A 27,684-nucleotide genomic window follows, 5' to 3' on the forward strand; every position below is an offset into this window, starting at 1 on the left:
AGAAATCCAAACCTTTTAAGATCCAAAGCAGTCTGGATAAAGTGTTTTGTACCTGTATCTATTTTTAATAGACATGCATTTGTTTTCAGACAAATGTTACAATTTTACCCATTTGTCAGAAATAATATAAACAAACTGTCCCTTTAATAAACCTACTAATGAATTATTGCAACAAACAAAATGCTGATTCTTTCATGCAGTTGAAACCATTTCCCTAAAGGTGGCAAAGGATTTTCTGCATGCAGGAAGGTTTCAAATTTACACTTTTGGGATCCAACAATGATTGATTCTTTTGTCAACAAGGAGTATGTAAACTTCACTCGTGTTCTTGACAATACCAAACCGATTAAAAACATAAGCTTTTTGTGCTGCTACTGGCCGCCCCCTGCAGATTTGCGGGCAATTGGCCGCTAGCAGGGGGTGTCAATAATCCCGATAGTATCTGATCGAGTTTATTGCTGTTGACAAGTTAAAGAGCAGTGCTCTTAAGACCCCTTCTTTTTAACTCCTGTTTCTGGCGATCCTGAAGGCTCGCTCGGAAACAGGGCAATTAGGGACTATTCGGCTCTTGTTAAATCAGCCCCCAAGAGCGAAACAAAAGACGTTTTTTCCAAACTGTAATTTTGTCAGTAAAGATTAGACTCTGATCTCATCTCGGAGAATTTCCAACGCACATACATTGTAAAACTATTATAAATCATGTTTGTTATGATATGCTACCAACCTTTACACAGGTCTGTTTGACTACATACTGGTTGCAAACCCTCTATCACAGTTACAGACCTGTTCTACAGCTGAGAACCCTATCTGGGCTCAGCGTAAAAACATCTGCTCCTGCTCCAGTCCAGCATGTCTGCATAAGTGCTTAAATTGCATGGCCCCAAGGTTTGCTAGCCAATTAAGTAAAGACTGATAAATCAGGCCATCAGGTCTCTGTTGGCTTTTTCAACAACACAAGGGAATAGATATGATAAACGTGTCTAAAAATAATTCTAATAAAAGTGACAGTTTACAGATATATTTGGGCCACATATAAAATTGAAAATGAGAACAAAAGCATGTTCCACTGGTCAACCCAGCTTGTATGTTGATATCCAAATATGGAGAATTCACTTGCATTAGGTTAATTTATCCAAAGCAGAAGACGGTGTATTTATATACTTTGTTTGCTTTAACATATATTTAAATGTGTCATTCAAGGGGCTAGGTAAAATATTCAGGGCCCGGTTATCTAAAATTCAGCGGCTGGGACATGAAAAGCTTGCAGACACTTGCAGGGAATTCTCTAAAAACGGGGCAAAGATGCCTCATATAGAAAGTACTGGTGTTCACTGGGGAGATCCAAGTCAGCAAGGAGAAGGGGGATTCTTGAAAAATTACATATGGCATCCAAGGCAAATCAGATTACTGTGTTTTCAGCATATATGTTTTTACAATCACCTCTATTTTTGTATGCATGTGTTTTTCAGTTAGGGTAATAAATGTTTTGCTTATTTTGACAAACTCTTTCATTTTTTTAGCTAAAATAGGGAGAACTGCAGGGGTAGAATGTTTAGCGAATATGCCAGACCTGGCAGAGAACATTCAACTGCCCCCATAGAACACCCTTGTGCTGCACCCACTAGCAGAAGCAGGAAGCTCATTTTACAATATACGCTATGAATTTCATACTTATAAGTACAAATTTCACAGGTTTTTTGCATGTACAGTTTTGTTTTATTGGAATTTTTACTGTGCTAGTTACATTGGGTTTCTTCTGCTTAATTTCAATATGATTTTTTTCTGTTTCCAGAAATACGATTTTTGCAGGACAACTTCATTACAAATTTGAATGAGATAAAAAAATGCAATTTTTACTGCATATTTGTATTTCAATAATTGATTCATTTCATATGATTTTTAAATTATGATTTTTAGGAGCCCTATTGTAATGTATGCATCCCCTTTACATACTTACATGCAGGGAACCCCCAGTTGTGAGAAACTATTTTTCTCATGGCAATAACTGCTTTTAGAGAATTTCACCGATAACTTTATAGTACTGGCGAGATTTTTTTAGAGAATTCCAGAGGCCTTTAGAAAAATGTACCCTTAGAGATAAAAATACTTTTTCAATTAAATTGATTATTAAAGAAAGGCAAAAGTTGGGGTCTACATTAATTAATGTAGTAAAGGGACATCATTATTTGATATATCTTAAAAGAAATATTTTAAGATGCCTTCCATATTTTTTTTTTTTTAAGTTTTCAAATCAGCTTTATTTGTAAAACAAAAGAGTAATGTCAGTACAACATAGGAAAATTATACAATAAAGCATAGCCAAAGCTAGTAATTAGCTGTACAATCAATACAAAGCTGAAAATATACATGTGTTATAACAGTAAAAACATAGAAATCATAAATGAACAAAAATAGTTTATATCGAGGCTGTGGCAAACCTCAAACCTGTTTACAGTATCAAGAAGGTATTAAGTTTATCAATACGGGCATCACGTGGGTGTGTTGATACTCTGTGAGAACTTACCTTGGATGAAGGTGTCCCATGTTGTTTTCAATTGAATGTAGAGGGTCTCTTGTTTGTGTGATATGTAAGCGTATTCTTCCAGGTCTAACATTTGGTGAAATTTGCTATACCAGAGGGTCAAATTGGGGGTCTCTCTGCTTTTCCATTTTTGGGCGATAATAGATTTCATACTGTTACTGGCTATGAGTATGATTTTCTTTTTATAGGCTGGGAGCTTGTGAGGGATATTGTTAAGTAACCAAAGAAGTGGATCAAGTGGTAAGGCCACATCTAGCATTTTTGAGGTAGCCTTTGCTACTGACTCCCAGCATGGATTTATGGAAGGGCATGACCACCATATGTGTCCCATAGTGCCCACGGTGGCGTCACATCTCCAGCACTGGTCATTAGCTGAAGGGAATATTTTTTGTATTCTGCTAGGTATAAGATACCAGCGTTGAATGATTTTTAAGTTGGTCTCAATAAGTCTACTGGAGGAAGAGGCGTTGGTTATGTTATTAAATATGCGGGACATGTCATATTGCGATATGACAACATTTTGCTTGTCAGCCCATCTATCAATGAAATAAGGGGTGTATCCTGGTGGGGGGGTTTGTAGTAGAGAGTATGTGAATGAAAGAGTACGTTTTATCGGGGCCGTAGATTTCCATAGAGATTCAAAGGGGGTCAAAGGGCATAGTATGTTTTTCCTATCCGGGTGTTTAACTATAAAAGAGTGGCATTGATGGAGGAAAAAACAATTGGAAAACATTTGCAGACCATTTTCAATTAGGCCATCTGCGGGGTAGAGAGCTTGTTCGTTACCCAACTGATATATTAGGATCGCCCTGTGTTGTACGTTATATTTTGATTTTTCCCATCCCTGACCTGGGGGGAAATCTATATTATCTGTGAGAGGTGTTAAGGGAGTATTCTGATACGGATTTCTCCTATACGTTTCCTGGATTATGAAATTGTTATGGGGTATATGCAGCAAACATGCCTTGTTTTGCCAGCATAGAGCCCCTAGGTGTCGGGTTTGTGTAATGTCATGTTCCAGTCTCACCCACTTTTTGTGATCATAGTTTGTGAACCAGTCCACTATACGTTGGAGAAAAGTGGCTTGCCTATATTTTTTTAAATTTGGTACCCCCAGCCCCCCGTGTTTTATAGGTGTGCACATAAGGTGCTTGTTTATCCTTGCTTTGCGTTTGTCCCATATAAACTCTGAGATCCTGTATTGAAGATTTGGTATATATTTAGTGGGTAGGGGGATTGGGAGGGCCTGAAAAAGGTATAATATCCTGGGAAGGACATTCATCTTAATCGAGTTGATTCTACCCAGCCAGGAAATCTTTTTTGACCTCCACGAGGACATCTCTGCTATTAGAGTTTTTTGGAGGGGTAAATAATTGTGGCTGAACAGGTCTTGAGTTCTTGGGGTAAGATGAATCCCTAGGTATGTCAGGGAGGCAGGTTGGATGCGAAAAGGGCTTAATTTGGTAATTTGGGATAGAAGAAGATCATAACTTTGGATCAGTAGTAGTTCTGACTTTGAGATGTTAATTAAATAGTTAGAGACTTTTAGGAATATTTCTAATTCATATATTAGAGGGGGGATGGAATTCAATGGATCTGTTAGGCAAAAAAGGATGTCATCCGCATACAGGAGAATTTTTTGGTTAGTATTTTGAATTTTTATACCCTGTATGGCCACATTAGCACGCACTGCTGAGGCGAGGGCCTCCACAATGCAAACGAAGAGGAGTGGTGACAGAGGACACCCCTGTCTGGTACCATTTGATATTGGGAAGGAGTTTGAGGTGATTCCATTAACCCTTATTTTGGCGGAGGGGGAGGTGTATAGAGCCATGACTTTTGATATGAAAGAGTCCCCCATATTAAACTTATGTAGAATTTCTCTTAGGAAGTGCCAGCAGACGCGGTCAAACGCTTTTTCCACGTCCGCCGACACACCCGCAAGAGGAATTTGTTAGGATTCGGCGTAATGTATAATTTGTGTTGCTCTAACCGTGTTATCCTTGGCCTCTCTAGAAGGGATAAACCCCACCTGATCGTTATTGATAATATGTGGAAGAATTTTATTGAGTCTATTGGCCAGTATTTTTGCATAAATTTTTAAATCAATATTAAGTAATGAGATTGGACGGAAATTTGGAGCTAGGTCTGGGGGCTTACCCGGTTTTGGGAGAACTACTATGTGGGACTCTAAGGAAGAGTTTGAAAAAGGGGTGTCTTCATTTATTTCATTAAACATTGGTAACATATAAGGTGAAAGAATATCTTTAAATCTTTTATAATATAGGTCTGAGAAGCCGTCAGGGCCTGGTGCTTTATTAGATGGGAGGTTTTTGATTACTTCTGAGAGTTCTTGCTGTGAGATCGGTTTATTTAGGGACTGCTGTTGGTCTTGGGAGACCAACGGGAGGTCAATATTCGCTAGATATTTCTTTATTAAGTCAATTTTGTTAGCTTGGACTGCGTGTGAGGTTTGCTTTGATGAGTCTGCTAGGTTATATAGATGGAAGTAATATGTCCTGAATTCCTCAGCAATTGTTTCTGATGTGTTAAGAGCTTTCCCGTGTTTGTCTTTTAATGTGAGAATGTAGCCCTTATGTAATCTCCTTTTTAGTTTTCTGGCTAGTATCGGGCCGCTTTTGTTGTCCCCTTCAAAGAATTTTTGTTTCAGTTTGAGGGCATTCTTTTTACATATGTTACCCAATAGGTGATTAATTTGGGCTTTGCAGTCTGCTACTTTTTGTGCTAGTTGAGGGCTGTCAGGTTGTAACCTAAGATGGTCCTCTAGTTTCGGGAGGGTCATTAAGAAGTCATTAAGTAATCTATTTGTCTGTCTATCTTGATAAGCTTTAATATTAATTAATTCTCCTCTCATAACCGATTTATCAGAGCCCAAAGTGTTCTAGGGTCGTTTACTGATGACTTATTAAGAGTAAAATATTCAGTCAAGGCTTTCTCTAGGCGTTGATAGTGTAAAGGGTCTGATAGTAGGGAGTCGTCTATTTTCCACGAATAATGACCGAAGGGTCTGTGTGGCCATATGAAGGAACACCGCACCATGGAATGGTCCGACCAAGAATTCGGGATAATGTCTATATGGGCAACTTTGGAGAGGTTGTTAACGTCTGTCATGAAATAGTCTAAGCGGAAGAATTTGCGGTGAGGGTTGGAATAAAAGGTGAATTCTGAACTTTCTGGATTGTGTACCCTCCATATATCATGTACTATTAAATCTTTCAAATAATGTTTAACTGTGGATATTATCCTATGAGGAACTGAGGAAATGTTATTTGAGTTATCCAAAGAGGGGTTGAGTGTGAGATTGAAATCACCACCTAGTATGAGGGAGCCTTTGGTGAGTTCTAATAGTAAATTTGTTATTGTTTGAAAAAAGAGTCCTGTCTTAAATTGGGGGCATATACATTAGCGAGGGTTACCATGGAGTTGTAGAGTTTGCCTATTAGAATGATATAGCATCCCTTACTGTCTGTAACCTTTTTAATTAGGTGAAAAGGTATTTTTTTTTGAAGAGTATCCCTACGCCGTTAGTTTTAAGTGTGTTGGACGCATAGAGGCCTAGTTATCAAGCCGTCAACCCCCGTCAATTCTGCAGCGTTTTTGTGGTGAGGCTGATTCGCCTTAGTTATCAAAGGCTAGAGACCGGCAAAAGTAGAATTTTGTGACGTAAACTTCGATCCGCCGGACTCAGTCCGACACAGATTGATTCTTACGTCACTACAGATGTTCCACACACAATTGCGGCACAATCTGACTACTTTTGCTAGTTATCAAAAAACTAGCAGGTACGCTCGGCACTTTTTACGGTCCAGCGTACCTGGTTTTCAATCCACCACCCTGGAGGTGGCAGATCCCATAGGAATCAATGGGAGTCTGACCATAGCGAAAGTACAAGTTCGCTGCTGACAGACATCCCATTAATTTCTATGGGAGATGTCTGCACCTAACACCCTAACATGTACCCCGAGTCTAAACACCACTAATCTGTGCCCCCTACACCGCCGCAACTAAATAAAGTTATTACCCCCTAAACCGCCGCTCCCGGAGCCCACCGCAAACTACTCTATACATATTACCCCCTAAACCGCCGCTCCCGGAGCCCACCGCAAGCTACTCTATACATATTAACCCCTAAACTGCCGCTCCCGGAGCCCACCGCAACTATAATAAATTTATTAATCCCCAAAAACCGCCGCTCCCGGAGCCCACCGTAACTATAATATATGTATTAACCCCTAAACCGCCGCTCCCGGACCCTGCCACAACCTATATTAAATTTATTAACCCCTAAACTGCCCCCCCTACACCGTCGCCACCTATAATACATTTATTAACCCCTATCCTGCCCCCCACTACACCGCCGCCACTGTAATAAATGTATTAACCCCTAAACCTGTCTAACACTAACCCTAACACCCCCCTAACTTAAACATTAATTAAATAAATCTAAATAATATTTCTATTATGAACTAAATTAATCCTATTTAAAACTAAATACTTACCTTTAAAATAAACCCTAATATAGCTACAATATGAATAATAATTATATTGTAGCTATCTTAGGATTTATATTTATTTTACAGGCATCTTTCAATTTATTTTAACTAGGTACAATAGCTATTAAATAGTTATTAACTATTTAATAGCTTAACTAGCTAAAATAAAGAGAAATTTACCTGTAAAATAAAAACTAACCTAAGTTACAATTACACCTAACACTACACTATCATTAAATAAATTATTCCTATTTAAAACTAAATACTTACCTGTAAAATAAACCCTAAGATAGCTACAATATAAATTATAATTATATTGTAGCTATCTTAGGATTTATATTTATTTTACAGGTAACTTTGTATTTATTTTAGCTAGTTAGAATAGTTATTAAATAGTTATTAACTATTTAATAACTACCTAGCTAAAAGAAATACAAAATCACCTGTAAAATAAATCCTAACCTAAGTTACAATTAAACCTAACACTACACTATCATTAAATAAATTAAATAAATTACCTACAAATAACTACAATTAAATACAATTACATAAACTAACTAAAGTACAAAAAATAAAAAGCTAAGTTACAAAAAATAAAAAAAAATAGGTTACAAACATTTTAAAAATATTACAACAATTTTAAGCTACTTACACCTAATCTAAGCCCCCTAATAAAATAACAAACCCCCCCAAAATAAAAAAATGCCCTACCCTATTCTAAATTAAAAAAGTTCAAAGCTCTTTTACCTTACCAGCCCTTAAAAGGGCCTTTTGTGGGGGCATGCTCCAAAGAATTCAGCTCTTTTGCCTGTAAAAGAAAAATACAACCCCCCCAATATTAAAACCCACCACCCACATACCCCTAATCTAACCCAAACCCCCCTTAAAATAACCTAACACTAATCCCCTGAAGATCATCCTACCTTTAGTCGTCTTCACTCAGCCGAGCCACCGATGGAACTGAAGAGGAGACCCGGACCGGCAGAAGTGATCCTCCAAGCGGCGCTGAAGAAATCTTCCATCCGATGAAGTGAATCCTCCAAACGTCGCTGAAAAAGTCTTCCATCCGGGCGATGTCATCTTCCAAGAGGCGCTGAAGAAGTCTTCTATCCGGGCGATGTCATCTTCCAAGCCGGGTCTTGAATCTTCATCCCGCCGACGCGGAACATCCTTCTTTATCGACGGACTACCGACGAATGAAGGCTCCTTTAAGGGACGTCATCCAAGATGGCGTCCCTTCAATTCCGATTGGCTGATAGGATTCTATCAGCCAATCGGAATTAAGGTAGAAAAAATCTGATTGGCTGATTGAATCAGCCAATCAGATTCAAGTTCAATCCAATTGGCTGATCCAATCAGCCAATCAGATTGAGCTTGCATTCTATTCTATTCTATACAGGTAAGTATTTAGTTTTAAATAGGAATAATTTATTAAAGTATAGTGTAGTGTTAGGTGTAATTGTAACTTAGGTTAGTTTTTATTTTACAGGTACATTTCTCTTTATTTTAGCTAGGTAAGCTATTAAATAGTTAATAACTATTTAATAGCTATTGTACCTAGTTAAAATAAATTTAAAGATGCCTGTAAAATAAATATAAATCCTAAGATAGCTACAATATTATAATTATTTATATTGTAGCTATATTAGGGCTTATTTTAAAGGTTTTAAATAGGATTAATTTAGTTCATAATAGAAATATTATTTAGATTTATTTAATTTATATTTAAGTTAGGGGGTGTTAGGGTTAGTGTTAGACTTAGGTTTAGGGGTTAATACATTTATTACAGTGGCGGCGGTGTAGTGGGGGGCAGGATAGGGGTTAATAAATTTATTATAGGTGGCGACGGTGTAAGGGGGGCAGGATAGGGGTTAATAGGTATAATGTAGGTGGCAGCGGTGTCCGGGAGCGGCGGTTTAGGGGTTAATACATTTATCAGAGTTGCGGCCGGGTCTAGGAGCGGCGGTTTAGGAGTTAATACATTTATCAAAGTTGCGGCAGGGTCTAGGAGCGGCGGTTTAGGGGTTAATAACTTTATTTAGTTGCGGGGGGCTCCGGGGGCGCCGGTATAGGGGGTAGAACAGTGTAGTTAGTGTGAGTGCTTAGTGAGAGGCTAGCAATAAAGCTGGGAAAAAGCCGAAGAGCAGCGAGATCGGATGAGTGATAACTCTCACAGTCCACTGCTCATCGCCCCGCGGCTTTTTGATAGCTTTATTTGATAACTTAGGCGAAATTTTTCAGGTCCGCGGCGGCAATGTGAGGCAAGCTTAGGCGTGCGTATTGGGCCGGCGAAGGCAGGAAAGTTGACACGTTGATAAATTTGTGACTGAAAGTTTTAGGTTCCCGACCTTTGAGGAAGTGGGTCTCTTGGATATAAATGATGTCTGCACCTTTTTTCCTAAGGTCTCTTAGTGCTATATTTCTTTTATGTGGACTGTTGAGGCCCTGGGTATTAACGGTGAGAAAGGAGAGGGGGTCTGTCTTAGGAACAGTCATGAGGGGTTTATAAATCTAGGAGCTAAATATATATAAAGGCATAAGAGGGAGAGACTAAAATGAGTGCAAAGTATCATATATCTAGAGCCACGTGAGAGAAAATAGAGAATATAATATAATATATTTTCATTGAGCGTGAGGACATATATTCCAGTTAAGAGTGTAAATAAGTGCAAAAATGTACAACAAGGGTGCCACATGTTAACAACAATGTATATCAACATTTGAGGTATAACCGTGTTGAAACGAGACACTAACCTAAGGGAGAATGTCCAGAGAACACAAACACCATCATATAACAGCTATTTTCAGGAACTAATAGCAAATGATTGTTAAAAGAGCAAAAGGAAAAGGGAAAACATTGGGTAACCAGCAATTATGTAATAACAGCAGTGAAGAAAAATAAAAAAGAGGAGCAAAAAGAAAAAACATTTAGCAAAAAAGTAACAGCCTTCCATATTTTTTTTTATTTTTTTTATAGAAATTATTTTCTCAAACCCGACATTTCGTTTCTTCACCCTGATACTGATAGGTTAGGGACAGAGCTTTGTCAGTCCAAGACAGTATCAGACAAATATAGTCTATGGGTCAGGTTGTCGGTGTGGCTAAATGATCAGGTGTGGTTTAGGTGACTGTTCTGCTGATTTAAACCGAAGTTTAGGTAGTCCTCGGTTTCACTTTATGAAACTGGTAGACATAGATTGTAAGTTTCCACAGGAATAGAGCCCTCAATTCCTCCTTTATTTGTTTGATACATTTTGTATTTTCTCTTAAAAATATTCAATCATTGTTATACTTTTATCTTTTGTACCAATGGACAGCACTGCAGATTTTTTTGGCGCTTTATAAATAAACTATAATAATAATAAAACAGAAAATGGGGGGGTGGGGCATATCCGGATAGCAGCCATGATGGTCTGAATTTTTAGTAGCTCCGTAAGCCACAGAGGATATATATTAAATAATGCCAGAATTCTTCATCATCACAGCCTGAAAGCTATATCTTTATAGGGATGAGCATAGCCATGTAAATCTTTCATTGATTTACCTCCAGAAACCTAGACTGGACGAGCATTCCCATATTCCCCTCGCCGGGTAAAAGAACTACAACAGAGCCGGCCGAAACAGTCTTTCTCAAGGGCGCAATAGATTCACTGCTCACGCAACAACTCGATATGTCTGAACTATGAAAAACTGGATCCTCTACAACCGGTGACCATCCTAGATAAATGGGAGGCCCGTGTGCAACAGTCACTTGACGTCCACTTCAGTAGTATGAAAGGCCTTCTCCTTCAACTACTAGGGAACCAGCTGACGGAACACTATCTAGACGGAATCGCTGCCTGCTTACCTCAGTCCTGTAGTCAAGATGCTGATGAGATGAGTCTACACGACTTTGAGAGCTCCAGAGATCCACCTACACCATCCATAGCTCCAGGTGACACCTGTGAGGTGGAGATTACGCATCGGTACCGGCTCTTCCTGTCCTCAAGAATCGAGGCCATAAAACCTCATAAGGTATCTTATACAGTAATCACAAGGATTCACACTCTGGACCCTAGACACTCAGATCCTCCATGGTCCTCTAACTTCAGGGAGTCCCAGATAACCCCTGAGAGCCCAGACACGATGCTAGGAATCCTCTCTGGGATACAACTTCCAACATTTGACCCCAGCTCCTTGGACATAATCTACGATCTTAGCCTTGACAAAAGGCTCAATTCTCTAGACACGGCAATGGGTATCACATCTACTGTTGGTGGACCTAATCATAATTCCCATATGGGGCCTCGGAAAATCACCCTTATGAGACTCCCCTATCGATGTAATGGCAGAGTTGGGGTCGGCTAGTAATGTTATATACATTCCATGGGATACCATGTTCTAAAGTATACACGGCTCTAGAATGCTCCACATATTCTTCTGAGGACAGTTTAAAGAGGACAGCTTTACTTAATGATGAAGGCTAACAGCCAGAGATTTGACCTCATTCATGTCCTATGCTATTCTGTTTATATGTTACATACATTTAGAGGGGATTTATTATGTTCTACTTCCATGGGTCATTTGATGTTTGTTTGCACAGGGTCCTTATCCTTATTTCTTACCTGTCTCCTAGACTGCCTAACTCTAAATTCCCCCTATCATAACTGGCATAAGGACTTACCAGGGCTCACACATATGAATATTCTGCTCTCACCAGCCATCCGTTATACTCATGGGCACAGCAGATCTGCATTCATTATATTCATGTTATTCCCTTACTGAGTAACTAGTTCCAGAACTTGCTTTCTTATCAGCTAGTAACGTTGCCTTTGTTTACCTCTAAAGTTCCTGTGTAAGTTTATTTAGCCTTCATGAAACAATATCAATTTTGTACCCAGTTAAAAACATGAATATGTTTAGTGTCATTACCTTTAATAATTCTATTTGAGAGACCTAGAGAGAATAATTTGATACATTGAGCAAACAAATATTTATACAATTCTTGAGTTTCAATCTTTGATTTTAGTGTGCCCTGCACCCACAAATAACCACCCCTTTTGGTCACGATTTCCCATACCACAAGATCAATTATGATTCCCAGTGTTAAGTGGTTATATCGTGCACAACTTGGTACCTACTCCCAGAACTTCCCTTGCTAGATTGTAGACTTTCTTGTAAGTTTATTTCACCTATTTAAACTAACGCCAATTTTATTATTTAAGGAGTTTAGATTGCATAATTTTATATATTGTGTAACCACATATTTATTGAACCGCTGGTTTTGGATGGTGTAAACTCATGTACAGCTACACTAACTGGTTATAATCTACATGCATTACAAGAATAGTCATGATTCACTGATAGTGCTATAAATTACAAATGGGTGGTCTAGGGTATAGATTTTCACTATATGCTTCAATTACTTTTTATATGTGTTTTATTGTCTTGAAGCACTTGAGCAACATAAACAATATTCCAGAGCTCGTTCTCTTAACAACTATGGAACACTTAACACTGTCTACTTTTGGGCTCCTATATAAATGTACTTAGACTACCAGAGATTACACCAGGGATATGCCTGGTTCATGCATGAGTGTGGTTAATGTGGCTATCTATAATAACCCTACTTAAGAACCCTAGATAGAACATCTTATACACTTGCCAACTTTCATATTGTGGGTTTAGTATGATACATATTCATAAACCGCCATTCTTTTTGTCTGCAACTTGTGAGTACCACAAGATCAATAATGACTCCCAGCATAATGTTGTTCTATAGTCACTATTAAGTAACCAACTTTACAATTTTCTATTACATTCACACTTGAAATGTCAGCTCCATTAGATTACAACCCTTTAGGTAAGTTTTGCATTACTACATTTGGATGGTGTGCATTCTTGAGCAGTACCACCTTGTTGGTGTCATTTATATATACAGGGCAAGAGCAGTATGAAGTAGAGATAAAACATATCACCAGGCACACTAAGGTATGATTTAACATTACAAGATCTTATTACATTTTATCTGTGTCTGGCTGTTTTAACATGGGCAACACAAACTACTTCCTGGAGTGAGTATTTCCCTCCTATAGTCACCACCATTGGTCTTCACTTAGACTGCATCTTTACGTATTATATTTGAAGACAATACTACCTCCCCTCCCATCTATTTAAATATGAAGGCCCTTACCCATACTTACAAAAGCCATAATTTTACTCTTATAGCTTAAAATATAAAATTCGAGCCCATGCCTACACCTATCTTGCGTATTATACCAGATAGGTTACTTCTCTGATGGTGATCCTCATGAGTATACCTATACCTATCAGTACATTTCCTGGACACACCCCTCCTCCCAATCTTAGAGCAGCTCTTGTCTGCTGATTTGCCCTTACCTGTTTTCATATGGTCTAAGAGTGGTCTCCGCGTAACTACCATTCACCATTTCATTTCTAATCCACCGGGTCCATGAGTGGCCTATACTATAGTTACTCCACTCCTGCACTCATAAAGGAAAATGAGGTTTCATTGTTTTTTTTGTTTATTTTTATTTATTAATAAAATAATTTACCAGGAAGGATACATTGAGATTTATCTCGTTTTCAAGTATGTCCTGGGTACACAAAACATTGCATTGATACAATAGGGTACAATAAAATACAAAAACAATAATAATACAGAATATATACAAAATTTAACATAGAACAGGTAGGAAATATATAATCGACCATGGCAGGTGCATTCTGTTTTGAGATATGTAGAGAGGGATCTCTTAAAGGATTTTAGGCTTAGGGAAGATTTTAAAGTGTGAGGGAGGTCGGTCCATAATTGTGGTGCTCTGTAGGAAAAGGAGGATTGAGCGGCTTTCTTTTTGTATTGAGGCAAACTAAATAATGTGCTGGTACTGGATCGGAGGTTATAGGAGGTGGGAATAGCTGGGGAGAGCATTCTGCTCAGGTAGGGTGGGAGCTTCCCAGAAAAGCTTTTAAACACAAGGCAGGAAATATGCAGGGTGCGTCTGGATTCCAGCGACAGCCAGTTTATTTCTTTTAGCATGTCACAATGGTGGGTCCTGTAGTTACATTGTAGCACAACGCGTCAGAACGAGTTATACAATGTATTATGTTTATTAAGGTGAGTTTGCAGTGCAGGTGCATATACTATATCTCCATAGGATTTGTTTCTGTACAGGGCACCTAGTTTTTAATAGAGTTTAGATGCAAGTTTTTCTATGTGGAGGCCAAAAGATAGATTGAGGTCTAATAACATACCCAAGTATTTGAAAGAGTGGACTGCGGTCAGCGTGTATATATATTTATATTATCTCCCTACTGATAATGCCTTGCCTGCTTTTACTTGATATACTGTAATGAATATACTTGACTTACAAGTTCTGACTATCACACAGTAATTGTTGAAACAAGGCGTTAGCCTATTGTATGCGCACACAACTGCCTTGACATGTCAATACCTTGTATTCTTATTTCCTTTGTTAATTTATAAAAACCTCAATACAAAATGTTTTTAAAAAAAAACAGAAAATGGGCAGTAAAGCAGTGATACCAAACCAATACCATTCGCATGTGAAACAGCTAAAAGTTCTGTGTTACTTGACTTGGTTAATCTTTCAGGTCTGTAGAGGATTGTCTCTGTAAACCAATAGAGCTGCTTGTGGTAGATTTCAGTATCAGTTATGCACAACATACAGTACCTGCTAGTTTTAAAACTTTTAGTGTAACTCTTTGTCAGACAAAATTGTATTTAACATATTTAATTACTGCTCTTTCACAGAACACATTTGTGCCTATGAAAAAGGAAGATTCAATCTTGTTACTTTTTACTGAATAATGGGAAAAAGAATGTCATGAACCTTACTTTGAAATTAAACAGTTTGTATGGTACATTTGTATGAGATAAGAAAAAGTGAAAATGATAAATTCTACAACCAAATCTAATTTCTTTTTTGTTGTGATAAAATATATAAAAAAAAAATTGATTCAATAACAAAATTTCAAGGAGGAATAGTCTAGGAAAAAACAAACTTAAAATTAATTTTTCATGTTTTAAATAGAGCGTGCAATTTAAAAAAAAAAAAAAAGCTCAGACGAGTGCAAGTGTCTTTAGCAGCTGATTGTAACAATTTTTGTAGCAATGTTATAAATTGTTAGATCCTGTGCCTACCTATAATTTACTCTTCAACAAAGGAAACTATGAGAATTAAGCAAATTATATAGTAGATGTTTTTTATTATTAAATTACTTTATGTCAGAATCATAATTTTTAATTTACTGTCAAAGTAGTTTAATTTTGTCCTGTCCCTTTAAAATTAGATCGCTACATAGATATTGATCAAATATTAAAGGGATGTAAACCCCAAATTTTTCTTTCATGATTCAGATAAAGCTTTTAAACAACATTCCAATGTATTTTTATTATCAAATATTATTTGTTTTCTTGTTATCCTTTGTTTAAAAGCAGGAAGGTAAGTTCAGGAGTGTGCACACGCTTGTGTGCAGCACTATAAAGGCAGTAGTTTTGCAACAATGTTATACATTAGCAAGAGCACTAGATGGCAGCAGTTTTATAATAATATTATACATTAGCAAGAGCACTAGATGGCAGCAGTTTGATAACAATGTTATACATTAGCAAGAGCACTAGATGGCAGCAGTTTTATAACAATGTTATACATTAGCAAGAGCACTAGATGGCAGCAGTTTTATAACAATGTTATACATTAGCAAGAGCACTAGAGGGCAGCAGTTTTATAACAATGTTATACATTAGCAAGAGCACTAGATGACAGCAGTTTTATAATAATATTATACATTAGCAAGAGCACTAGATGGCAGCGGTTTTATAATAATGGTATACATTAGCAAGAGCACTAGATGGCAGCGGTTTTATAATAATGTTATACATTAGCAAGAGCACTAGATGGCAGCAGTTTTATAATAATGTTATACATTAGCATGAGCACTATATGGCAGCAGTTTTATAACAATGTTATACATTAGCATGAGCACTAGATGGCAGCAGTTTTATAACAATGTTATACATTAGCAAGAGCACTAGATGGCAGCAGTTTTATAACAATTTTATACATTAGCAAGAGCACTAGATGGCAGTGGTTTTATAATAATGTTATACATTAGCAAGAGCACTAGATGGCAGCGGTTTTATAATAATGTTATACATTAGCAAGAGCACTAGATGGCAGCAGTTTTATAATAATGTTATACATTAGCATGAGCACTATATGGCAGCAGTTTTATAACAATGTTATACATTAGCAAGAGCACTAGATGGCAGCAGTTTTATAACAATGTTATACATTAGCAAGAGCACTAGATGGCAGCGGTTTTATAATAATGTTATACATTAGCAAGAGCACTAGATGGCAGCGGTTTTATAATAATGTTATACATTAGCAAGAGCACTAGATGGCAGCAGTTTTATAATAATGTTATACATTAGCATGAGCACTATATGGCAGCAGTTTTATAACAATGTTATACATTAGCAAGAGCACTAGATGGCAGCAGTTTTATAACAATGTTATACATTAGCAAGAGCACTAGAGGGCAGCAGTTTTATAACAATGTTATACATTAGCAAGAGCACTAGATGACAGCAGTTTTATAATAATATTATACATTAGCATGAGCACTAGATGGCAGCAGTTTTATAACAGTATTATACATTAGCAAGAACACTAGATGGCAGCAGTGTTATAACAATGTTATACATTAGCAAGAACACTAGATGGCAGCAGTTTTATAATAATGTTATACATTAGCAGGAGCATTAGATGGCAGCAGTTTTATAATAATGTTATACATTAGCAAGAGCACTAGATGGCAGCAGTTTTATAATAATGTTATATATTAGCAAGAGCACTAGATGGCTGCAGTTTTATAAGAATGTTATACATTAGCAAGAGCACTAGATTGCAGCAGTTTTATAACAATGTTATACATTAGCAAGAGCACTAGATGGCAGCAGTTTTATAATAATGTCATACATTACCAAGAGCACTAGATGGCAGCAGTTTTATAATAATGTTATACATTAGCAGGAGCACTAGATGGCAGCAGTTTTATAATAATGTTATACATTAGCAAGAGCACTAGATGGCAGCAGTTTTATAACAATATTATACATTAGCAAGAGCACTAGATGGCAGCAGTTTTATAATAATGTTATACATTAGCAGGAGCATTAGATGGCAGCAGTTTTATAATAATGTTACACATTAGCAAGAGCACTAGATGGCAGCAGTTTTATAACAATGTTATACATTAGCAGGAGCACTAGATGGCAGCTGTTTTATAACAATGTTATACATTAGCAAGAGCACTAGATGGCAGCAGTTTTATAACAATATTATACATTAGCAAGAGCACTAGATGGCAGCAGTTTTATAATAATGTTATACATTAGCAGGAGCACTAAATGGCAGCAGTTTTATAATAATTTTATACATTACCAAGAGCACTAGATGGCAGCACTATTTCCTTTTATGTAGTGCTTTAGATATGTGCACGCTGCCTATCTAGATATTGCTTCAACAAAGAATAACATGATAATGAAACAAATTGGATAACAGAAGTAAATTAACAGAAGTAAATAAAAAAAATTGTATTTTCTATCTGAATTATTAATTAACTATTTTGGGTTTCATGTCCCTTTAATATAACACAAATTACAGAACCAGGTTCAAGACTCTTGCCTGGTAAACTTCAAAATAAAGCCAGGCAGTTTTTTAGTAACATTCTCAGTTTAACATAAACTTAAGACACAGGACTTGCACTACATTAGCTCTCTAGCAATAATACATATTTCTGTCCTTCTTTAGAGATGAAGTCATTAATTATCATCTGGGCTATGGTGTAAAGCTGTATTGTATGTTTTTTATTTATTTTCTTTGCTATCTCTTTTGCTTGTTTCTAATTTTTTGTTTTTAAGGCCTCTCTGCTGCCAATACAGAACATATTTTGAATAAAAAGGTTCTTTGAACTCTTAAGCTTACAATTGCTCCCTCTTTCCAAATTGCATTGTCTAGAGAATCAAATAGCACAGCTGCCCCCCCCCTCCTCATTTCTCACATAGAAACTATTTCAAACGCTTATTAGCCTTTTAAGTCATATTTATTTACATACAGATGAAGGAATGTATTTAAAGGATAATTAATCTTTCCTCCTCCAAAAATGATTTAGTGTCATATTTAATGAAAGTGGTTTCCATAGCAACTCCAAGAGACTCACTCTCTCGGGACTTGTCTCGCCTACATGTGCTTCAAAATCCTTTTGTATTATCCATTTTTCTCTCATTGTGTTTGTGTGTTTATAGATGTCTCAACTTCTTCTAGCACTTTTGTTGGAGATATATTTAAATATTTTTCTTTGTGTATTCTAGCAATAATTAGATGGTAGCAATGCAAAGTCAATAACAATATCACAGATATTTCAGAGGACTAGGGTTACCACCTTTTCTTTTAAGAAAAAATACCATCCATAAAAGTACAAAAATGAATATTTGAACACAAGAATAAGTTGCCATTATGGTAACATTACCAAATCTTCCCCTATAACTTAGTCAAAATACTTTTTTCCATAACAGACAATGCATTTTATATGGTTTCTTCATCAGTTTTACTAGCCATGATTCTAAAATTAGTAACTGGTTGTTTAGTTGGGTTTTTTTGGGGGGAGGGGGGGGTATTTGTTAATGTTGTACTGTATTTGTGAAAAATTAAAGACGTTAGTGACATATGTTCTATATACATTCTGGATGTTTACTGAACTTTCAACATTCATTTTTGAAAATTAATGAACATTCCCTTCATGAAATATGGTATTTACTTTTGAATGTTGGTTGTCAGTGTAATTCAATTGGAATCATTATTGAAATGTAGTATTTTAAATTTATATTTGGATGTTTTATTAGATATTCAAATGTTAACATTTCTATAAAACATTTCAATTAGTGAACCATGTCAAGAAGAACGTTCCCTTGCCAATTCATTGTCAAAAAATATTTACCCTTCTCTAAATCTGGTGACTGCCTTTCCTGGAAATGTGCATTTGTGGTAATTATAACAATAATGTGTTTGGTTTAACATTATCCGAATGAAGATGTTTATCTGTGTTTTTTTAGGATCCCACAAATGGTTACTACAGTGTGAACACATTTAAGGATCACCAGTCAACGCCAACCATCTCTCTCTCAAGTTGCCAACCAGAACTTAGGCCTGCTAATAAACAGCGGGTGCCTACTGGAATGTCTTTTACCAACATTTACACCACACTGAGTGGCCAGAACCGTCTATACGACTACAGCCAGCGCTTTGTTTTGGGTATGGGGAGCAGCTCCATTGAGCTTTGCGAGCGTGAATTCCAGAGAGGTTCTATGAGTGACAGCAGCTCTTTCCTGGACACTCAGTGTGACAGCAGTGTTAGCAGCAGTGGAAAACAAGATGGCTATGTTCAATTTGATAAGTCAAGCAAGGCTTCAGCGTCATCTTCTCATTATTCTCAGTCATCTTCTCAGAACTCTGATCCAACCAGACCTCTTCAGAGGCGAATGCAGACACATGTGTGAAAGGCCCTGTTTGGTTATTTATGAGAAGAATATGTGTGATCAATGGGTGAGGGGAGACATACAAGGGTTTGGTGGCTTTGTAAGGATTTGAAAAAACAAAAACAATTTTGGACACCTTGAAGCCTGAAGTAATGGAATGGGCCTTTCTGGCTTAGATATTTATTTAGTTTTATATTTATATGAAAAGGAGAGGATCTCCCTGATGTAAAAAGCACTTTCTTCAACGGAGTACAACAAGCCATGGATCTATCATCTAGGTGGGTGGGAAGAAAAGCATTTTATAAGCTATCCCTCAAAAATGTAAAATAATAATAATAAAAAAGTTAAGCTCCCAATTCTGTCTGGAGCCTGGCCGAACTTTACTTCTTTCAACTAGGAATCTAGCCATTAGCAAGCACAATGTTAATGTAGTTTAACAGCCTTTAAAAAGACACTTGTAGTAATACTTTACTGAGCGGTATTATAATATTGGGTAGGACAGGAACTCTGTAAAAGGAAAACTTTAGACCTCAGGTGTTCCTGTCCATATGACATGATGATCTTCAAGAAAGTGGACTTAGCAGCAACTGGCCTATGAAGGCCAAATCATATTGTATTTCCTAGATATATTATTTTCCAAAGTATCTCCCAGAATATGTATATGGGTAATCCAAGTCAGAGTAATGACTTATGCCTGATGTTGGGGATAAACAAGCACCAATACAATGAGAACCATTAAGAAGATTCATATTAGGGTTTAGTCTGTTATAAGGAGCATATGAGAAATATTTTTTTGATATGCCCCCATGATCATTAATTTCTTTCCCAGCATTAAAATGGTGAAGTGGCTACTGTGTGTATGCAATAGAGTATACAATGACTAAGCCCATCTCTCAGATCAGAAAATAGTTAATGTCTCCACATCTGTGTCACTGTCCCCTTTGAACCTAATAAAAATAGACTTCTATTTCCTGAGACTATGGAGACTGTCCCCATGGTCTGTTTCTTTTTGTGGGGCAATCATATTTTTTGTTGCCTTTACCATTCTATATCCTTGCCTATCTGAGCCACTTGTACACCCAACCCATCCCAATGTATTGTTTGAACTGTCAACTGTACACACCTATATTCATACATATTTAAATACATATATTTATATATAATTACTTTTTATGTCTCATTGAGTTCAGTCTGGACTGTACCTGTTGGTTTGGAGAAAATAATGTCTCTTTTGTCGCTGTTTCTACTGTTTTCATATCAAACTTCTATTAAGACTGCACTTGAAAATTGTTGGGGAAAAATGTCCCCAAGTTGAGCGTACTTTGTAGAGGGAAAAAATGGCCAGAAGTTGAGAATACTTTAAAAATGGCATCATCCGTAATAAATGGATATACAATGTAACTAAGATTGCCATTTACGATCTTCCAATTGTTCTGTATTTGTATGTAAAATGAGAAGACCTATGTTGAAGGTAAAAAAAAATGCATAAAACATAAGGGAAATGTTCTAGTCAGTTGGTAAAAACTAAACAAGATAGAAAATGGTCACAAGTATAAAGGCCAATAAGAGCTGTACATTGTGTTAACACTGGTTTTACAAATAAAGATTAAAATGATATTGCAGTGGTAATGACCTAAGCATTATAATCCAAAATAAGCAGATATTGATGATATGGTATGCTCTAAAAATGACAATCAGAGGGTAAACGCAAAGCAGCTTTTGGGCAGTTTGTTCCTGTTGCCGATGACAGAATCCCTATTACAGCACAAATGAAGGATTAAAATATAAAACCTCTTATGTCAACTATCTGTGCCTGGTTTATGTTTCCTCCATGTCTATGGGGCAAAAGGGAGGTTATACTGCAATAGAGGGTTCTGAAGATATGCGTAGATTCACAATAGCTTTTTTAAGACTAGATATTGGGGCCTATCAAGCTCCGAATGGAGCTTGATGCCCCGTGTTTCTGGCGAGCCTGTAGACTCGCCAGAAACAGCAGTTATGAAGCAGCGGTCATAAAGACCGCTGCTCCATAACCTGTCCGCCTGCTCTGAGCAGGCGGACAGACATCGCCGGAATTCAACCCGATCGAGTACGATCGGGTTGATTGACACCTCCCTGCTGGCGGCCGATTGGCCGCGAGTCTGCAGGGGGCAGCGTTGCACCAGCAGCTCTTGTGAGCTGCTGGTGCAATGCTGAATATGGAGAGCGTATTGCTCGCCGTATTCAGCGAGGTCTGGCGGACCTGATCCGCACCATCGGATCAGGTCCGCCTGACTTTGTTAAATAGAGGCCAATGTATTTTGTTCCCCTAATGAATATTCTTTTGGGATTTCTTCAAATTAGACTTCTGCCCATCCAACTTCTAATTTGAGTGTTACTCCTCTTATTTTATTATTATTATGATTATAATTATTACTAATATTTTAAGGTTGAAAAGTATGGAGTGCTTCAGACTTTGATACATTCTTTAGCTGTTAAGCATTAAGAGAAAGCAATTCCACACTCAACAACAAAAATATTAGACTCTATTGATCTTGAAATATAAAACAAGCTGTTCATAATTTTTTAATTTGAGAGTCTTCTCTCCTTTTAATGAAAACATGAAAGCATAGAATAATCAGAGGAAGAAACAATAGGAAAATAAGTCTTTTGTGTCTAACATTTACACCAGTGTTTATAAACCAAAGCTAGGCACATATCTAGAAATGAATAAAAACAAGTCTCTGGCATAGTATCAGTCTTCTAAAATATTACACAGGGACGTTCAGTCCAAATAAAGTGAAATGTGCAATATACCAAAAACATGCTTTAAATGGTTTATCGCGGGTGCTTGCACACGTCTTCTTTTTCACTCGTATTACAAGTTGAAAGTAAACACGATCACTTGAGCTCAATTGAAGTTTATTCTTGTAGGGATAGCGTTACCTCAGAGCGCTGGTAAACTGTTTAGCAAAGCAAAAAAGTGTCACAAAACACATAAAAAATTCATAACAAAGTACAGTTACACTCATAATAATACTAATAAATATACATTACATAGTACTGTTACACACATAATAACACTATCTAATAAATATACATTACACAGTACAGTTACACTGATAATAACACTATCTAATAAATATACATTACACAGTACAGTTACACACATAATAACACTATCTAATAAATATACATTACACAGTACAGTTACACACATAATAACACCATCTAATAAATATACATTACACAGTACAGTTACACACATAATAACACTATCTAATAAATATACATTACACAGTACAGTTACACTCATAATAACACCATCTAATAAATATACATTACACAGTACAGTTACACTCATAATAACACTATCTAATAAACATACATTACACAGTACAGTTATATTCATAATAACACTATCTAATATATATACATTACACAGTACAGTTACACACATAATAACACTATCTAATAAATATACATTGCACAGTACAGTTACACACATAATAACACTATCTAATAATTATACATTACACAGTACAGTTACAAACATAATAACACCATCTAATAAATATACATTACACAGTACAGTGACACTCATAATAACATCATCTAATAACAATACATTACACAGTACAGTTACACTCATAATAATACCATCTAATAAATATACATTACACAGTACAGTTACACACATAATAATGCCATCTAATAAATATACATTACACAGTACAGTTACACTCATAATAATACCATCAAATAAATATACATTACACAGTACAGTTACACACATAATAATACCATTTAATAAATATACATTACACAGTACAGTTACACTCATAATAATACCATCTAATAAATATACATTACACAGTACAGTTACACACATAATAATATCATCTAATAAATATACATTACACAGTACAGTTACACTCATAATAACATCATCTAATAAATATACATTACACAGTACAGTTACACACATAAAAACACTAATAAATATACATTACACAGTACAGTTACACACATAATAACACTAATAAATATACATTACACAGTACAGTTACACACATAATAACACTATCTAATAAATATACATTACACAGTACAGTTACACTCATAATAACATCATCTAATAAATATACATTACACAGTACAGTTACACTCATAATAACACTATCTAATAAATATACATTACACAGTACAGTTATATTCATAATAACACTATCTAATATATATATATTACACAGTACAGTTACACACATAATAACACTATCTAATAAATATACATTACACAGTACAGTTACACACATAATAACACTATCTAATAATTATACATTACACAGTACAGTTACACACATAATAACACCATCTAATAAATATACATTACACAGTACAGTGACACTCATAATAACACCATCTAATAACAATACATTACACAGTACAGTGACACTCATAATAACACCATCTAATAACAATACATTACACAGTACAGTTACACACATAATAACACTATATAATAAATATACATTACAGAGTACAGTTACACACATAATAACACCATCTAATAAATATACATTACACAGTACAGCTATACACATAATAATGCCATCTAATAAATATACATTACACAGTACAGTTACACTCATAATAATACCATCTAATAAATATACATTACACAGTACAGTTACACTCATAATAATACCATCTAATAAATATACATTACACAGTACAGTTACACTCATAATAATACCATCTAATAAATATACATTACACAGTACAGTTACACACATAATAATACCATCTAATAAATATACATTACACAGTACAGTTACACTCATAATAACATCATCTAATAAATATACATTACACAGTACAGTTACACTCATAATAAAACCATCTAATAAATATACATTACACAGTACAGTTACACTCATAATAACATCATCTAATAAATATACATTACACAGTACAGTTACACTCATAATAATACCATCTAATAAATATACATTACACAGTACAGTTACACACATAATAATGCCATCTAATAAATATACATTACACAGTACAGTTACACTTATAATAACACTGACTAATAAATATACATTACATAGTACAGTTACATACATAATAACAACATCTAATAAATATACATTACACAGTACAGTTACATATATAATAACAACATCTAATAAATATACATTACACAGTACAGATACACACATAATAACACTATCTAATAAATATACAAAACATAGTACAGTTACACTCATAATAACACAATCTTATAAATATACATTACACAGTACAGTTACACACATAATAACACCATCTAATAAATATACATTACACAGTACAGTTACACACATAATAACACCATCTAATAAATATACATTACACAGTACAGTTACACACATAATAACACCATCTAATAAATATACATTACACAGTACAGTTACACACATAATAACACCATCTAATAAATATACATTATACAGTACAGTTACAAACATAATAACACCATCTAATAAATATACATTACACAGTACAGTTACACACATAATAACACCATCTAATAAATATACATTACACAGTACAGTTACACACATAATAACACCATCTAATAAATATACATTACACAGTACAGTTACACACATAATAACACCATCTAATAAATATACATTACACAGTACAGTTACACACATAATAACACTATCTAATAAATATACATTACACAGTACAGTTACACTCATAATAACATCATCTAATAAATATACATTACATAGTACAGTTACACTCATAATAATACCATCTAATAAAAATTATGGACCATATATATTTTGCTAAAGAGATATTTGTGCTCACTTTTTAATACCAGTGCACGCAAACGTGCGCTGGTATTACGAGTTAGGTGCAATGCAAACAGCCTTCCATAGGCTCCAATGGGAACCTCATTCTGATGCCATCATATACGACACAGAACCTAAACTCAGCACCTATGGGCAGCAATCTTAAATATATATGTATATGCCACATTAACACATAAATATATCTATATGCCACATTAACACATAAATATATCTATATGCCATATTAACACATAAATATATGTATATGCCACATTAACACATAAATATATATGTATATGCCATATTAACACATAAATATATGTATATGCAACATTAACACATAAACATATATGTATATGCCATATTAACACGTAAATATATATGTATATGCCACATTAACACATAAATATATCTATATGCCATATTAACACATAAATATATGTATATGCCACATTAACACATAAATATATATGTATATGCCATATTAACACATAAATATATGTATATGCAACATTAACACATAAATATATATGTATATGCCACATTAACACGTAAATATATATGTATATGCCACATTAACACATAAATATATGTATATGCCACATTAACACATAAATATATGTATATGCCACATTAACACATAAATATATGTATATGCCACATTAACACATAAATATATATGTATATGCCACATTAACACACAAATATATATATATATATATATATATATATATATATATATATATGCCACATTAACACATAAATATATGTATATGCCACATTAACACATAAATATATATGTATATGCCACATTAACACATAAATATATATGTATATGCCACATTAACACATAAATATATATATGTATATGCCACATTAACACATAAGTATATATGTATATGCCACATTAAAACATAAATATATATGTATATGCCACATTAACACATAAATATATTTGTATATGCCACATTAACACATAAATATATGTATATGCCACATTAACAAATAAATATATGTATATGCCACATTAACACATAAATATATGTATATGCCACATTAACACATAAATATATGTATATGCCACAATAACAAATAAATATATGTATATGCTACATTAACAAATAAATATATATATATGCCACGTTAACACATAAATATATGTATATGCCACATTAACACATAAATATATGTATATGCCACAATAACAAATAAATATATGTATATGCTACATTAACACATAAATATATGTATATGCCACATTAACACATAAATATATGTATATGCCACATTAACACATCAGTATATATGTATATGCCACATTAACACATAAATATAAGTATATGTCACATTAACACATAAATATATATGTATATGCCACATTAACACATAAATATATGAATATGCAACATTAACACATAAATATATATGTATATGCCACATTAACACATCAATATATATGTATATGCCACATTAACACATAAATATAAGTATATGCCACATTAACACATAAATATATATGTATATGCCACATTAACACATAAATATATGTATATGCCACATTAACACATAAATATATATGTATATGCCACATTAACACATAAATATATGTATATGCCACATTAACACATAAATATATATGTATATGCAACATTAATACATAAATATATATGTATATGCCACATTAACACATAAATATATATATGTATATGCAACATTAACACATAAATATATATGTATATGCCACATTAACACACACACACACATATATATATATATATATATATATATATATATATATATATATATATATATATATATATATATATATATATGTATATGCCACATTAACACATAAATATATATGTATATGCCATATTAACACATAAATATATGTATATGCAACATTAACACATAAATATATATGTATATGCCACATTAACACATAAATATATATGTATATGCCACATTAACACATACATATATGTATATGCCACATTAACACATAGATATATATGTATATGCCACATTAACACATAAATATATATGTATATGCCACATTAACACATAAATATATGTATATGCCACATTAACACATAAATATATATGTATTTGCCACATTAACACATAAATATATGTATATGCCACATTAACACATAAATATATGTATATGCCACATTAACACATAAATATATATGTATATGCCACATTAACACATAAATATATATGTATATG

General features: G+C 34.7%; 1 protein-coding gene across 1 annotated transcript in view; it reads left to right on the top strand.

Moving 5' to 3' along the window:
* KIRREL3 (kirre like nephrin family adhesion molecule 3) overlaps window positions 1–21,424 on the top strand; it is a 1,250,147-nt gene extending 1,228,723 nt beyond the window's left edge. Inside the window, exon 17 of the mRNA XM_053691559.1 lies at window positions 19,199–21,424. Within this exon, the coding sequence (XP_053547534.1) occupies window positions 19,199–19,642 (444 nt within the window). The 3' untranslated portion in view covers window positions 19,643–21,424. The remainder of the gene's footprint in view (window positions 1–19,198) is intronic.
* The last annotated feature ends 6,260 nt before the right edge of the window (window positions 21,425–27,684 follow it).

This window comes from Bombina bombina, chromosome 8, assembly GCF_027579735.1.
Source record: "Bombina bombina isolate aBomBom1 chromosome 8, aBomBom1.pri, whole genome shotgun sequence".
Lineage (NCBI taxonomy): Eukaryota > Metazoa > Chordata > Amphibia > Anura > Bombinatoridae > Bombina > Bombina bombina.